At 48.1% G+C, this 14,411-nt stretch overlaps 1 protein-coding gene across 2 annotated transcripts in view; it reads right to left on the bottom strand.

The window, feature by feature from the left end:
- Positions 1 to 14,411, bottom strand: part of stac (SH3 and cysteine rich domain) — a 231,442-nt gene that overhangs the window by 95,391 nt on the left and 121,640 nt on the right. For both annotated transcript variants that reach the window (XM_072467316.1, XM_072467315.1), the window contains 2 exons: positions 625 to 709; positions 154 to 221 (listed from right to left, as the gene is read on the bottom strand). In XM_072467316.1, the coding sequence (XP_072323417.1) occupies positions 154 to 221; positions 625 to 709 (153 nt within the window). The remainder of the gene's footprint in view (positions 1 to 153; positions 222 to 624; positions 710 to 14,411) is intronic.

Below are 14,411 nucleotides of genomic sequence, written 5' to 3'. Positions count from 1 at the left end.
GGGAGAAGTTATTGGGGAAGAGACAAAACAGCTTAAGATCTACAACATTTATTTTCTGATAAATATTGATGGGGAATATGAGTGACAAAATGATTTGTGATTGAAGCTGTTGCATCACAAATGGTCTCATCAGGATTGGCCTCAGGTTCTTACCAGAGAACTGGAAGGCTTCCTTTCTTCCCTCATGATATTTTCAAGCCCATTCTCTAGAGAACCAAATACTACAAAAGAAAGAGAAACATCACTATTGCTGGCAGCCAAAACTCACTTGGTTCTGGTTTCATTTTCCACTCCACATGTAACACGGCACTTCACATCTCATTAAATTGGACAAGGGTGGATTTCGATGTATTAATCCTTATCATAGTTCAAAGAACAAACTGTGATATATAACAATAAATAGAATATGAAAACTGAAAGATTGCTGAGAATCATTTTCCTGTTATCATTGAGGTCTTGCTCAATCACTGGCATTGATCAAATGCTGCTTAACACTTGTCGCAGAAGTTTGCGAATGGAACCCAGCCACACGGTGGAGGGTAGACTGTTTCGATGCTAAACATTCAGGAAAGCCTACATGCTTCTCACGGACAGGTGAAATATATATTTTAGTTTCATGCTTACCACTATCACTGTACTTCCTGCTCCAACTCGACAGTCCATGTGGAGTATCAGCACCTTCCTCTGGGACTTCAGCCAGGTCCGAAGACTGAGGAAAACAATAAGTGCGTGTGGTCACACATGGAAAGTAAAACCCATCACAATAATGAGGTTTCAACAACTTCAGCACAAAGTTAGTTTTTAAAAAAACACACAGATGCACACAGCACAGCGGTTAGCACAGTTGCTTCACAGCTCCAGGATCCCAGGTTTGATTCCTGGCTTGGGTCACTGTCTGTGCGGAGTCTGCACGTTCTCCCCGTGTCTGCATGGGTTTCCTCCGGGTGCTCCGGTTTCCTCCCACAGTCCAAAGATGTGCAGGTTAGGTGGATTGGCCATGATAAATTGCCCTTCGTGTCCAATAGGTGGGGTGAGGTTACTGGGTTATGGGAATAGGGTGGAGGTGTGGGCTTGGGTTGGGTGCTCTTTCCAAGAGCCGGTGCAGACTCGATGGGACGAATGGCCTCCTTCTGCACTGTAAATTCTATGATTGTATGATGTATGTTAAAATCTGACATCGGAATAGAAAAAAAACGGGAAATGAATTGGTGAAGTCATCAACAGTCAGAAATAGGGAGAAGAATCTATTTGTATCGCATAAAAGAAACCGACCGATTGAACGATTTAATAGATCATTCAGTTCAACAAGTGGCATTGTGTATATTTCCGTCAGGCCTCAACTCTTTACTTATTTACATAATTGTTGTTTTGCGAACACCCTCTATTTCTTCTATGTTTTTTCTATTACTTAACCGAGATGATCTGTTGTACCCTTCCATCAGTCATCTGAATTGGCCTGTGTGCTTTTACATTTACAGTATATTCCACCTTTCCTGATCGTATTATCATAGAATTTACAGTGCAGAAGGAGGCCATTCGGCCCATCGAGTCCGCACCAGCTCTTGGAAAGAGCACCCTACCCAAGGTCAACACCTCCACCCTATCCCCATAACCCAGTAACTCCACCCAACACGAAGGGCAATTTTGGACACTAAGGGCAATTTATCATGGCCAATCCACCTAACCTGCACATCTTTCGACTGTGGGAGGAAACCGGAGCACCCAAAGGTGACAATATTAATTTCTTTACCCGTCAGCCCGGCCTCAATAAAACTCGAGATGGATTTGTAGGCATAGTATTATTTATTTTTAACCAACTTGCAAGTCTGACTCGCTTCACAAAGACCCAGAACACAAGCTGCCTCCTGGGGTCTCCCGAACCGAGTGCTACTGGAGACAAAGGAATCTCTACAAATACATTCAAACGGCATCAAGTTTCACATACAAGATTCCCATAGGCCATCCTATACCCCTCCTGACCTGGCCATATATCCTGATTGGCTCACTTCTCATTCCTTAGCCCTGGGCCTCTTGTTACCCAGCATCCTTTTCCCATCCTCTACCAGACACCCCTTCCTTGCCATGCTTTCTGAAATACTTTGTCTGTGAATTCACTACTATTAGACTGATCACATCCACATTACTGTAACTAATATTTGAACTAACTATTTTATATCACATTTGTTTGTTCAATTCCTCAGAGGAAACCCAAGCACGCACGGCGAGGATGTGCAGACTCCGCACAGACAGTGACCGAAGCCGGAATCGAACCTGGGACCCTGGAGCTGTGAAGCAATTGTGCTATCCACAATGCTACCGTGCGGTGAAACTATTATTATTCAGCTTTGAAGGTTACATACCTAAAACTGGGTTTACTCGATCTGCAATATTCAATACTTTATATATCTCAGTGAACATTCCTCCACTTAACTATCTTCACTCTAGATTACTTCTTAATCTTAAGGGACCACCTTACTTATTTTAACTGCTTCCCAGTCAGTCCAGAGGTGGAGTACAATGAGAACAAGACAGAGATAAGAGGAGCGCCTGGGGCCCAAAGGCACAGGGAGTGACCCGAGCTCGTGGCAAGGGCGGCCCAAGGGCATGGCAAGAGTGACCAGAGGACGTGACAAGGGCAGTCCACAGGCGTGGCCAGAGTGGCAGCCTGAAAACATGCTGAGGATAATTTGCAAACTAACATCACAACACAAGGAGCCATACAGGATATAGTATACTGGTAAATGCTGAATTTAAATTAATCAACTTTCGGTAAGAATCGATAAATTCATAATTTATCAAGTTGGCTTAAGTTTTTATATGAATCTTATAATTAGAATCAATGTTCAATTAATTGGGTTTAGCGTTAAGTTTAAATTAATAACAAGGGATAGTAACACTGAAGAGTTGGGAACTTCTCAGTAGATTAAAATCTGAGATGGAGAATAAGTGTTAAATAAATATTTTAAGTGAACCACCCTATAAAATAAAGTGATATAGGCCCACGTGCAGCAGCTGAGAGGAGCAGCTCGTGAGTTTTTATTTATTTACAGGTAACTTCTACTAAGTCAGCTTTAGTCAAACACAATGAGGCAGGATAGGTCAAAGCAGTCCTCTAGTGCAAATCCTGTACCATGTGGGAAGTCCATGCTGCTCCACTTATCCTGGACAACTACATGTCCAAGCTGTGCCATGAGCTGGAGAAGAACGAGTTCCACATTTTGGAACTTGCACAGCACCTGGCATCACTCCAGTTCAGTTTCTTTTTAAAAAAAAATATTTTATTCAAAATTTTTGGCCAACCATAACAGCCCCCCCCCCACCCCACCCCCCTCCGTTCCAGCTTTATAAACCCTGCCATGTCATTTATCCAGGTCTCCACACCCGGGGGCTTGGTTTCCTTCCACATCAACAGTATCCTGCGCCGGGCTACTAGGGATGCAAAGGCCAAAACATCAGCCTCTTTCGCCTCCTGCACATCCGGCTCTTCTGCAACCCCGAATATAGCCAACCCCCAGCTTGGTTCGACCTGGACCCCCACCACCTTCGAAAGCACCTTTGTCACCCCCACCCAAAACCCCTGTAGTGCCGGACATGACCAGAACATGTGGGTGTGATTCGCTGGGCTTCTCGAGCATCTCGCACACCTATCCTCTACTCCAAACAATTTACTGAGCCGTGCTCCATTCATATGCGCCCTGTGTAACACCTTAAATTGTATCAGGCTTAGCCTGGCACACGAGGACGATGAGTTTACCCTACTTAGGGCATCAGCCCACAGCCCCTCCTCAATCTCCTCTCCCAGCTCTTCTTCCCATTTCCCTTTCAGCTCATCTACCATAATCTCCCCCTCGTCCCTCATTTCCCTATATATGTCTGATACCTTACCGTCCCCCACCCATGTCTTTGAGATCACTCTGTCCTGCACCTCCTGCGTCGGGTGCTGCGGGAATTCCCTCACCTGTTGCCTCGCAAAAGCCCTCAGTTGCATATACCGGAATCCATTCCCTTGGGGCAACCCATATTTTTCGGACAGCGCTCCCAGACTTGCAAACGTCCCATCTACAACAGATCTCTCAATTGTGTTACTCCTGCTCTTTGCCATGTTCCAAATCCCCCATCCATTCTCCCCGGAGCAAACCTATGGTTATTTCTTATCGGGGACCACACCGAAGCTCCCGTCTTTCCCCTATGTCGTCTCCACTGCCCCCAAATTTTCAGAGTAGCCACCACCACCGGGCTTGTGGTGTATTTCTTCGGTGAGAACGGCAACAGCGCCGTCACCATAGCTTGTAGGCTAGTCCCCCTGCAGGACGCCCTCTCCAATCTCTTCCACGCCGCTCCCTCCTCTTCTCCCATCCACTTACATACCATTGAGATATTGGCGGCCCAGTAGTACTCACTTAGGCTCGGTAGTGCCAGCCCCCCCCTATCCCTACTACGCTGCAAAAATCCCTTCCTCACTCTCGGGGTCTTCCCGGCCCACACAAAACTCATGATACTCTTCTCAATCCTTTTGAAAAAATCCTTCGTGATCACCACCGGGAGGCACTGAAACACAAAGAGGAATCTCGGGAGGACCACCATTTTAACCGCCTGCACCCACCCTGTCAGTGACAGGGATACCATGTCCCATCTCCTGAAGTCTTCCTCCATCTGTTCCACCAACCGCTTTAAATTTAACCTATGCAATGTACCCCAATTCTTGGCTCTCTGGATCCCCAAGTAGCGAAAGTCCCTTGTTACCTTCCTCAGCGGTAAGTCCTCTATTTCTCTGCTCTGCCCCCCTGGATGCACCACAAACAACTCACTTTTCCCCATGTTCAGTTTATATCCTGAAAATTCTCCAAACTCCCCAAGTATCCGCATTATCTCTGGCATCCCCTCCACCGGGTCCGCCACATACAACAACAAATCGTCCGCATACAGAGATACCCAGTGTTCTTCTCCTCCCCTGAGTACTCCCCTCCACTTCCTGGAACCCCTCAATGCTATTGCAAACAATAATGGGGACAGAGGACATCCCTGCCTCGTCCTTCTATGGAGCCGGAAATACGCAGACCCCCGTCCATTCGTGACCACGCCCGCCATCGGGGCCCTATACAGCAGCTGTACCCATCTAATATACTCATCTCCAAAGCCAAATCTCCTCAACACCTCCCACAAATAATCCCACTCCACTCAATCAAATGCTTTCTCGGCATCCATCACCACCACTATCTCCGCTTCCCCCTCTGGTGGGGGCATCATCATTACCCCTAGGAGCCTCCGTATATGCGTATTCAGCTGTCTCCCCTTCACAAACCCAGTTTGGTCCTCATGGGCCACCCCCGGGACACAATCCTCTATCCTCATTGCCATTACCTTGGCCAGAATCTTAGCGTCTACGTTCAGGAGGGAAATAGGCCTATAGGACCCGCATTGCAGCGGGTCTTTTTCCTTCTTTAGGAGAAGCGATATCGTTGCCTCTGACATAGTCAGGGGCAGCTGTCCCCTTTCCCTCGCCTCATTAAAGGTTCTCATCAGTAGCGGGGCGAGCAAGTCCACATATTTCCTGTAAAATTCAACTGGGAATCTATCTGGTCCCGGGGCCTTCCCCGCCTGCATGCTCCTAATTCCTTTCACTACTTCCTCCATTTCGATCTGTGCTCCAAGTCCCACCCTCTCCTGCTCCTCCACCTTAGGAAATTCCAGCTGGTCCAGAAAACACATCATTCTCCCCTTCCCATCCGGGGGCTGAGCTTCATATAATCTTTCATAGAATGCCTTGAACACTCCATTCACTCTCTCCGCTCCCTGCTCCATCTCTCCCTCCTCATCCCTCACTCCCCCTATTTCCCTCGCTGCTCCCCTTTTCCTCAATTGGTGGGCCAGCAACCTGCTCGCCTTCTCCCCATATTCGTACTGTACGCCCTGTGCCTTCCTCCACTGTGCCTCTGCAGTACCCATTGTCAGCAAATCAAATTCTACGTGTAGCCTTTGCCTTTCCCTGTACAGTCCCTCCTCCGGTGCCTCCGCATATTGCCTGTCCACCCTCAGAAGTTCTTGCAGCAACTGCTCCCGTTCCCTACTCTCCTGCTTTCCTTTATGTGCCCTGATTGATATCAGCTCCCCTCTAACCACTGCCTTCAGCGCCTCCCAGACCACTCCCACCTGGACCTCCCCATTATCATTGAGTTCCAAGTACTTTTCAATACACCCCCTCACCCTCAGACACCCCCCCTCATCCGCCATTAGTCCCATGTCCATTCTCCAGGGTGGACGCCGTTCTTTTTCCTCCCCTATCTCCAAGTCCACCCAGTGTGGAGCGTGATCCGAAATAGCTATAGCCGTATACTCCGTCCCCCTCACCTTCGGGATCAACGCCCTTCCCAAAACAAAAAAGTCTATTCGCGAATAAACTTTGTGGACATAGGAGAAAAACGAAAACTCCTTACTTCTAGGTCTGCTAAATCTCCAGGGGTCTACTCCTCCCATCTGCTCCATAAAGTCCTTAAGCACCTTGGTTGCTGCCGGCCTCCTTCCAGTCCTGGACCTCGATCTGTCCAGCCCTGGTTCCAGCACCGTGTTAAAATCTCCACCCATTACCAACTTCCCCACCTCTAGGTCCGGGATACGTCCTAACATGCGCCTCATAAAGTTGGCATCATCCCAGTTCGGGGCATATACGTTCACTAAGACCACCGCCTCCCCCTGTAATTTGCCACCCACCATCACGTATCTGCCCCCACTATCCGCCACTATGGTCTTTGCCTCAAACATTACCCGCTTCCCCACTAGTATATCCACCCCCCTGTTTTTCGCATCTAGCCCCGAATGAAACACCTGCCCCACCCATCCTTTGCGTAGTCTAACCTGGTCTATCAGTTTCAAATGCGTCTCCTGTAACATAACCACATCTGCCTTAAGTTTCTTAAGGTGTGCGAGTACCCGTGCCCTCTTTATTGGCCCGTTCAGCCCTCTCACATTCCACGTGATCAGCCGGGTTGGGGGGCTCTTTACCACCCCCCCTTGTCGATTAGCCATCCCCTTTTATCCAGCTCCTCACCCGGTTCCCACGCAGCTGTGTCCCCCCCAGGCGGTGCCCTCCCGCCCCGCCCACCCCACCCCATACCAGTTCCCCCTTCTCCCCAGCAGCAGCGACCCAGTAAATCCCCCCTCCTACCCCCCCCGCTAGATCCCCCACTAGCGTAGTTACACCCCCCATGTTGCTCCCAGAAATCAGCAAACTCTGGCCGACCTCGGCTTCCCCCCCCGTGACCTCGGCTCGCACCGTGCGACGCCCCCTCCTTCCTGCTTCCCTATTCCCGCCATAATTATCATAGCGCGGGAACAAAGCCCGCGCTTCCCTTTTGACCCCGCCCCCAATGGCCAACGCCCCCAGCTCCTCCACCTCCCTTCCTCCCTCCCCCACAACCTGTGGAAGAGAGAAAAGTTACCGGGTCACAGGATTAACAACATAAAAATCATCTCTCCCCCCTTTTTCCCCCCTCTTCGCCCCCCATATTCGCCCCACCACTTTGTCTCAAACGTTCTTTTTTAATAACCCGCTTATTCCAATTTCTCTTCAACAATAAATGTCCACGCCTCATCCGCCATTTCAAAGTAGTGGTGCTTCCCTTGATATGTGACCCACAGTCTTGCCGGCTGCAGCATTCCAAATTTAATCTTCTTTTTATGAAGCACCGCCTTGACCCGATTAAAGCTCGCCCTCCTTCTCGCTACCTCCGCATTCCAGTCTTGATATATACGGATCACCGCGTTCTCCCACCTACTGCTCCGAGTTTTCTTTGCCCATCTGAGGACCATCTCTCTGTCCTTAAAACGGAGGAATCTCACCACTATGGCTCTGGGAATTTCTCCTGCTCTCGGTCCTCGCGCCATCACTCGGTATGCTCCCTCCACCTCCAACGGACCAGTCGGGGCCTCCGCTCCCATTAACGAGTGCAGCATCGTGCTCACATATTCCCCGACGTCCGCCCCTTCTGCACCTTCAGGAAGACCAAGAATCCTTAAATTCTTCCTCCTCGCATTATTCTCCAGCACCTCCAGCCTTTCCACACATCGTTTATGGTGTGCCTCGTGCATCTCCGTCTTCACCACCAGGCCCTGTATATCGTCCTCGTTCTCGGCAGCCTTTGCCTTCATGACCCGAAGCTCCCGCTCCTGGGTCTTTTGCTCATCTTTTAGCCCTTCAATCGCCTGTAATATCGAGGCCAACAGCTCCTTCTTCATCTCCTTTTTAAGCTCTTCCACGCAGCGTTTCAAAAACTCGTGTTGTTCAGGGCCCCATATTAAACTGCCACCTTCCGACGCCATCTTGGTTTTTGCTTGCCTTCCTTGCCGCTGCTCTAAAAGATCCACCGCAATCCGGCCACTTTCCTCTCCTTTTTCCACCCGTATCCAGGGGGGATTCCCTTCTGGTTTACCGCACAGTGCTTTTAGCCGTTAAAATTGCCGTTGGGGCTCTTATTAAGAGCCCAAAAGTCCGTTCCACCGGGAGCTGCCGAAACGTGCGACTTAGCTGGTCATCGCCGCACCCGGAAGTCTCCAGTTCAGTTTCTAGTCAATGGTAAAACCCCCCTCCCCTCCCCCAAGTGGGGGATTCACTGATGGTACGGTCATTGAATGTAAAGGGGGGATGATTAGGTTCTCTCTTATTGAAAATGGGAATTGCCTAGCACTTACATGGTACAAATGGTATTTGCCACTTATTAGCCCACACCTGAATGTTTTCAAGGTCTTGCTGCAATTGGACACAGACTGCTTCAGTATCTTATGAGCTGTGAATGGTAACAATGTGCAATCATTAGCAAACATCCCCGCTTCTGATCTGATGATGAAGGAAAGACCATTAATGAAGCAGCTGAAGGTGGTTGTGCTGAGGGCAATACCCTTAAGGCCTCCTGGAACACTAATGTCCTTTAGGAAAGGAAATATGCCATCCTTATCTGGTCTGGCCTACATGTGACTCCAGATCAACAACAATATGGTTGACTCTTAGCTGTCCTCTGAAATGGGCCAGCAAATCGCTCAGCTCAAAGGCAATTAGGGATGGACAACAAATGCTGGCCTTGTCAGTGATGCCCACAGCCCATCAGAGAATGAATAAAGAATGTCCTGGGACTGATATGATTGGTCCCCAACAACCTGACCATTTTCCTTGGTATGACTCCTCAGGGTAGATATCCCACTGCTACCACCTTGCCTCCCCCCCCCCCCCCCCCCCCCGTCCCCCCAACCCCACCCAATTTGGATTGGCTTCAATTTTGGCAGGGCTCCTAGATGCCACACTCATCCAAATGCTGAGTTCAATTCTTGAGTTAAATTCTTTTGTCACGGTTTGGAGCAAGGCTGTTACCAAGTTATGTTGACAGATTGGAGAAGCTGAGGCTGTTTCTTCAGAGAAAGTTAAGAGGAGACTTGATAAGAAATGTTTAAAATTATGGAAACTGTTCCCATTGACAGAAGGGTTGGCAACAAGAGGACACCAAATAATGAATGGCAAAAGATGGCAACATGATGCAAATTTTTTTTAATGCACTTTGTTTTTTATTTGCTCACAGGTTGTGGGGGCCGTGGGCAAGGCCAACATTTATTGTCCATCCCCAATTGTCCTTAAGTAGGTGCTGGTGAGCCATGTTCTCGAAACTCTGCGTCCAAGTGTCATAGATACACCCACAGTGCTGTTAAGAAGGGAGTTCCAGCATTTTGACCCAGTGACAGTTATGGAACAGCGACATAACTCCACAAACTGATTATGCTCTGGAATGCAGAGTGAGAGAATGCGGTGGAGCGGATAGGATTATTATCTGCAGAGAAAACATTTGCAGGGTTACAGGGGAAGGGTGGGGTAAAGGAATTCACTCAGTTGCTCTTGCAGAAAGCCAGAATGGACACAAGGGGCTGAATGGACACAAGGGGCTGAATGGCCCCCTTTTGTGCTGTAACCAGTCCTGATTCCATGTGCATGCGTCATTTTCAATTACAGTGTGTTTTCTGATTCCAACTCAAAAGCATTCAGCCAATATTCAATAGGTCATTGTTAAATTGCAGAAGTCACAGTTTACCCAACTGAACAACTGCATCCAAACTAGTGTGATAGTATGTTGCTGTACTCACAATGTAGCCATCTGGGATGGCCATGTCCCGATTGCAAAATGGACACTTTGCAAAGAATGCAGGGAAAATTGGACAATACTGAAAAGCAAGCAGGTGCAAGGTCTGTCTGTTGATTAGAGCAGTGGCTCGCAGACAGGACCGGTACTGCTAAGCCATCTACATACTAATGAGCCATCTCCGGTGACAAAAATGAAACATTTAGATAAACAATGTTAAGGCAGACACCCCGGCATCAGAGGAAACTCAAACAAAGCAAACCAACGGCCACCTAGGACACGCCCAGCAACCAGGGAACCCACCCCTCTATTGGAGGAAGATCGATAAGAATGATTGGGAAAGGCCCAATTAATTGAGGCCAAGTTCAAGGCCCGTCCAAAAGCGCGCGAAGCCCTTTTGGGTACAAAAAGTATTCCCTCAGAGAGAATCTTTCTTCTTGGCCTTGGCTCTCAGCGAGGAGAGACTGGCCTAGCAGCTACACCAGACCAAGTAAGTTCCAAGTCAACGCACACTACGAGATAGACGCTCCTAGTTGCTATCCTGTAAACAGCTCAACCCAGCAGCCTCAGAACCGAGCAACGGCCATTGTTCCTCTGACTGAGTGGGCACCTGAAGCTAAGTACAGGCTTTTAGTAATAGTGATAGTTTAGGTTGTAGAGTTTTATGCATGAGTAGGTTTGACTGTGTGTTAATAAATGAGCATTGATATTGAACTTACTAACTGGTGTACCGAGTCTTTGATCAATATCCGGGTTTGAACCTTGTGGCGGTGTCGAAAGATACCTGGCGACTCTTGAGCAAACGCAATATAACAGAGCCAAATTAAGAGACAACAGCAAGTTAGTAACATTTACTGGCGACTCCTGACGGGACTCGATTTAGAGGTGGCCTAACCACTCCGAGAGAACCCAAAATTTGAATTGAGAATCCAATTGGAAACTGAAAAACCACAAGCGTAAGAACAGTACTGATCAAGCCTCCGAGATTCGGAAGTGTGTTAATGCATGCGTACTAACAGGGATATCAGGTAAACCTGAGAGATTCTGTTGCGTAAAACTGTCAGGAGTTTTGTACGCCGGAAATTAGCGTAAGCCTTACCCGTGTTTACATCACCACTTTATCACCCCCTGTTCCAAATTGGAATTCGAGGTCGCAGCAACCAGCAGAATAGGACAGTGTCCCATTTGGGAAGATGAGATCAGGAAATATCTCAAAGGGAAAGGATGGCCCCTTTGGAGTGAATTCTGCGCCAATGACGAAACAGGGTCCGGGAGTATAGGACATACTTAGTGGGAGAACCTGTCAGAGATCCACAAGAAGAGCTTTGGGAAAGCTCGCAAGCCGATGACAATCGTGTCCTGCTTGGCACAATTGCGAGGCACAGAGGAGGTCGTTAGGACGCTCCTTAGAGAGATAGAGGAGAGAGACAGAAGTAGTGACGTAGACGTGAGCGAAGTAGAGAAGGAGAATAGAGATTTAAAAGAGAAGTTAGCAGCGAGGGGCAGAGAGATGGATGATGGCAAGAGTGCACACCAGTCTTGTCTCGTGCATTTGAGTAGTTTCCAAACACAATATGACGAGGCCTATCAGGACACGCAACGTGCAGTCTTGGTAAGACAAGAGACAGAACACCAAGTTGAGAAATTGCAGAAACAGTGCAATGATCTGAAAGCAGCCCTACGAGCCCTACATACTTCCACGACGGAACAAAGGCAGAGCTCAGTAGACCACGCAAAGTGCCGGAAGCAAATTGCAGAATTCCAATCTCTGCTTTCCGTTCAAAATGGGTTTCAAAGCACATTCAGACCACAATTAGATCAGGAAAATGGCCCCGATTGGCAGGAATGGAATGAGACTGCCCATAGATACGTACATACGCAGGAAAAACCCCAGAAAAGGAAAGCACCCCAACCCCCAACCGAACAGGCAGAACACCCCCCACACTGCAGGGCACAGCAGAAGGAGGTGCAGATTTCCTTTACAGAACCCCGTTAACCGTGACCCAATTACGGGAGGTGTGTGGAACAATTACACTGTTCCTTCCCACATCAGACCCCCACCAATTTTTCGCGAAAGTCAAACAGCAGGCAACAATGTACGGCCTGGACGAAAAGGAGCAAGTGAAGCTCACAGTTTTAAGCCTCGACCCTTCAGTTGTGGCAGCCCTTCCCGACCCACAGAATGTAGGAGGAGGCACACTCCAAGAGATGCACACAGCGATCCTTGATGCAATCGGCTTTAACAGAGGAGACCCCGTAGAAGGCCAAAATAAGTATAAGCAAAAGAAGACAGAGCACCCCACAACGTTTGCTGGACGCTTGTGGATTCACTTCACAGCAGTTTTTGGAGAGTTAGCCCGTGCCCATTTGTCCCCAGATAATATGGCCAGATGGACCAGAATTCTAGTCTCCCACGCCACAGATGCAGGACGAAAAGCTTGCGCAAAGTATGACCCCTCAAATGAGACCCACAATGAAAAATGGGTTTTGAAGAGATTGTCCCGCGCCTAGGAGCAATCAATTGTAGGCAAAACCGCATTTATAACACCCGATGAAGAGCAGGCAGTGGAGAAACGGCATTGGTCCCCGCCCTGCCTGAGGACCCCCCTCTGGTCAACTATGCTCGGGTAGAGGACATACGGCATTGATCACCGTCCTACCCGGGGATTCCAACCATTTCTTACCCGCTGCGGCCCATACTCATCCCATTTTGGCTCGTTACGTTCAAAATTCTTTTGTTTGGTTTTGGCAACCCTTAGGTTGCTTCCCTATGCTATTTACATTCTCAAACACTGGGATGGTAAATCACACAGGCTGCGAGACGGCTCGCAGTATGTCAGTAAATTTCTCGAATGTCTTGTCCCAAATATTTGTTTTAAAAGAAAATGAGGGAGTCACAGATGGTGACCAATTATAAAGGGAAATTGCAATAAAGGACAGACAGACATATGAGATCTTAAGCAAGATAATAACAGAAATTATGCTTGTGTTCACAAACCTCAGGAACCCCAGAGGAAATCAAAGAAGAATACCGACAAAGATGAAGACAGCTTTCGTGTTCACATGGATCTTAGTGGGATCCCTTCAGTTGCGCGCAAACGCTACCCCCCCTGACCCCTACCACACAAACCGTAAATGATTCCCACCCCTGCAATACACAGAACCCCGAGATAGCTAACCCCGCGACAGCTAACAATACCCCAACCTGGTGTGATATGTTTATCACCTGGTACTCACTCTCATATGTAGTCGAAGCACTCACAGTGTTGGTGATACTTTGCAATGTCGTGCAAACATTTAGAGTTAGGAAATGGCGAAAGAGAGCATATCGCTCTCGCACCCCGGTATACAGGTCTAGGTCCCCCATTTTCGGATTTCACCAGACCCCCGAACCCCTTGGAATGGATTAAAGTGCATCTATTTTTCTTTATATATTCTATGGAATAAAGAGGTGTAAACCTCGGTGTCTAACTGCCAGGCCAGAGAAATGTGTGTGCTGCTATTTTGTACAGGTTAAGATGTATAGATTATTTTTGGACTGTTTGAATACGGATAGTTCATTGAGAATAGTTAGAGGTTCCAGTTTTTTTATTTTTCTGTAATGCATGTATTAATGTCATAGCACCCCGTAGAGTTTTATGATAATGAATGTATTTGAAATGGTTTAGGTAAAATTGTGTTGCAAAGGATAGGACAGTGTAGAGCCTAAGTATGGGTGCCCCCTTTGGTCAGAGGATGAAGACAACGCGGTAATGTGATCCTTCACGCTTCGCGTTGAGGATCACAAGGAGGAAGTGTAGCCATCTGGGATGGCCATGTCCCGATTACAAAATGGACACTTTGCAAAGAATGCAGGGAAAATTGGACAATACTGAAAAGCAAGCAGGTGCAAGGTCTGTCTGTTGATTAGAGCAGTCGCTCGCAGACAGGACCAGTACTGCTAAGCCATCTACATACTAATGAGCCATCTCCGGGGACAAAAAGGAAACATTTAGATAAACAATGTTAAGGCAGACACCCCGGCACCAGAGGAGACTCAAACAAAGCAAACCAACGGCAACCTAGGACATGCCCAGCAACCAGGGAACCCACCCCTCTATTGGAGGAAGATCGATAAGAATGATTGGGAAAGGCCCAATTAATTGAGGCCAAGTTCAAGGCCCGTCCAAAAGCGCGCGAAGCCCTTTCGGGTACAAAAAGTATTCCCTCAGAGAGAATCTTTCTTCTTGGCCTTGACTCTCAACGAGGAGAGACTGGCCTAGCAGCTACACCAGACCAAGTAAGTTCCAAGTCAAC

Source organism: Scyliorhinus torazame, chromosome 11 (genome assembly GCF_047496885.1).
Source record: "Scyliorhinus torazame isolate Kashiwa2021f chromosome 11, sScyTor2.1, whole genome shotgun sequence".
Lineage (NCBI taxonomy): Eukaryota > Metazoa > Chordata > Chondrichthyes > Carcharhiniformes > Scyliorhinidae > Scyliorhinus > Scyliorhinus torazame.
The sequence above is the reverse complement of the archived record's forward strand: the minus strand, read 5'-3'. Positions and strand labels throughout refer to the sequence as shown.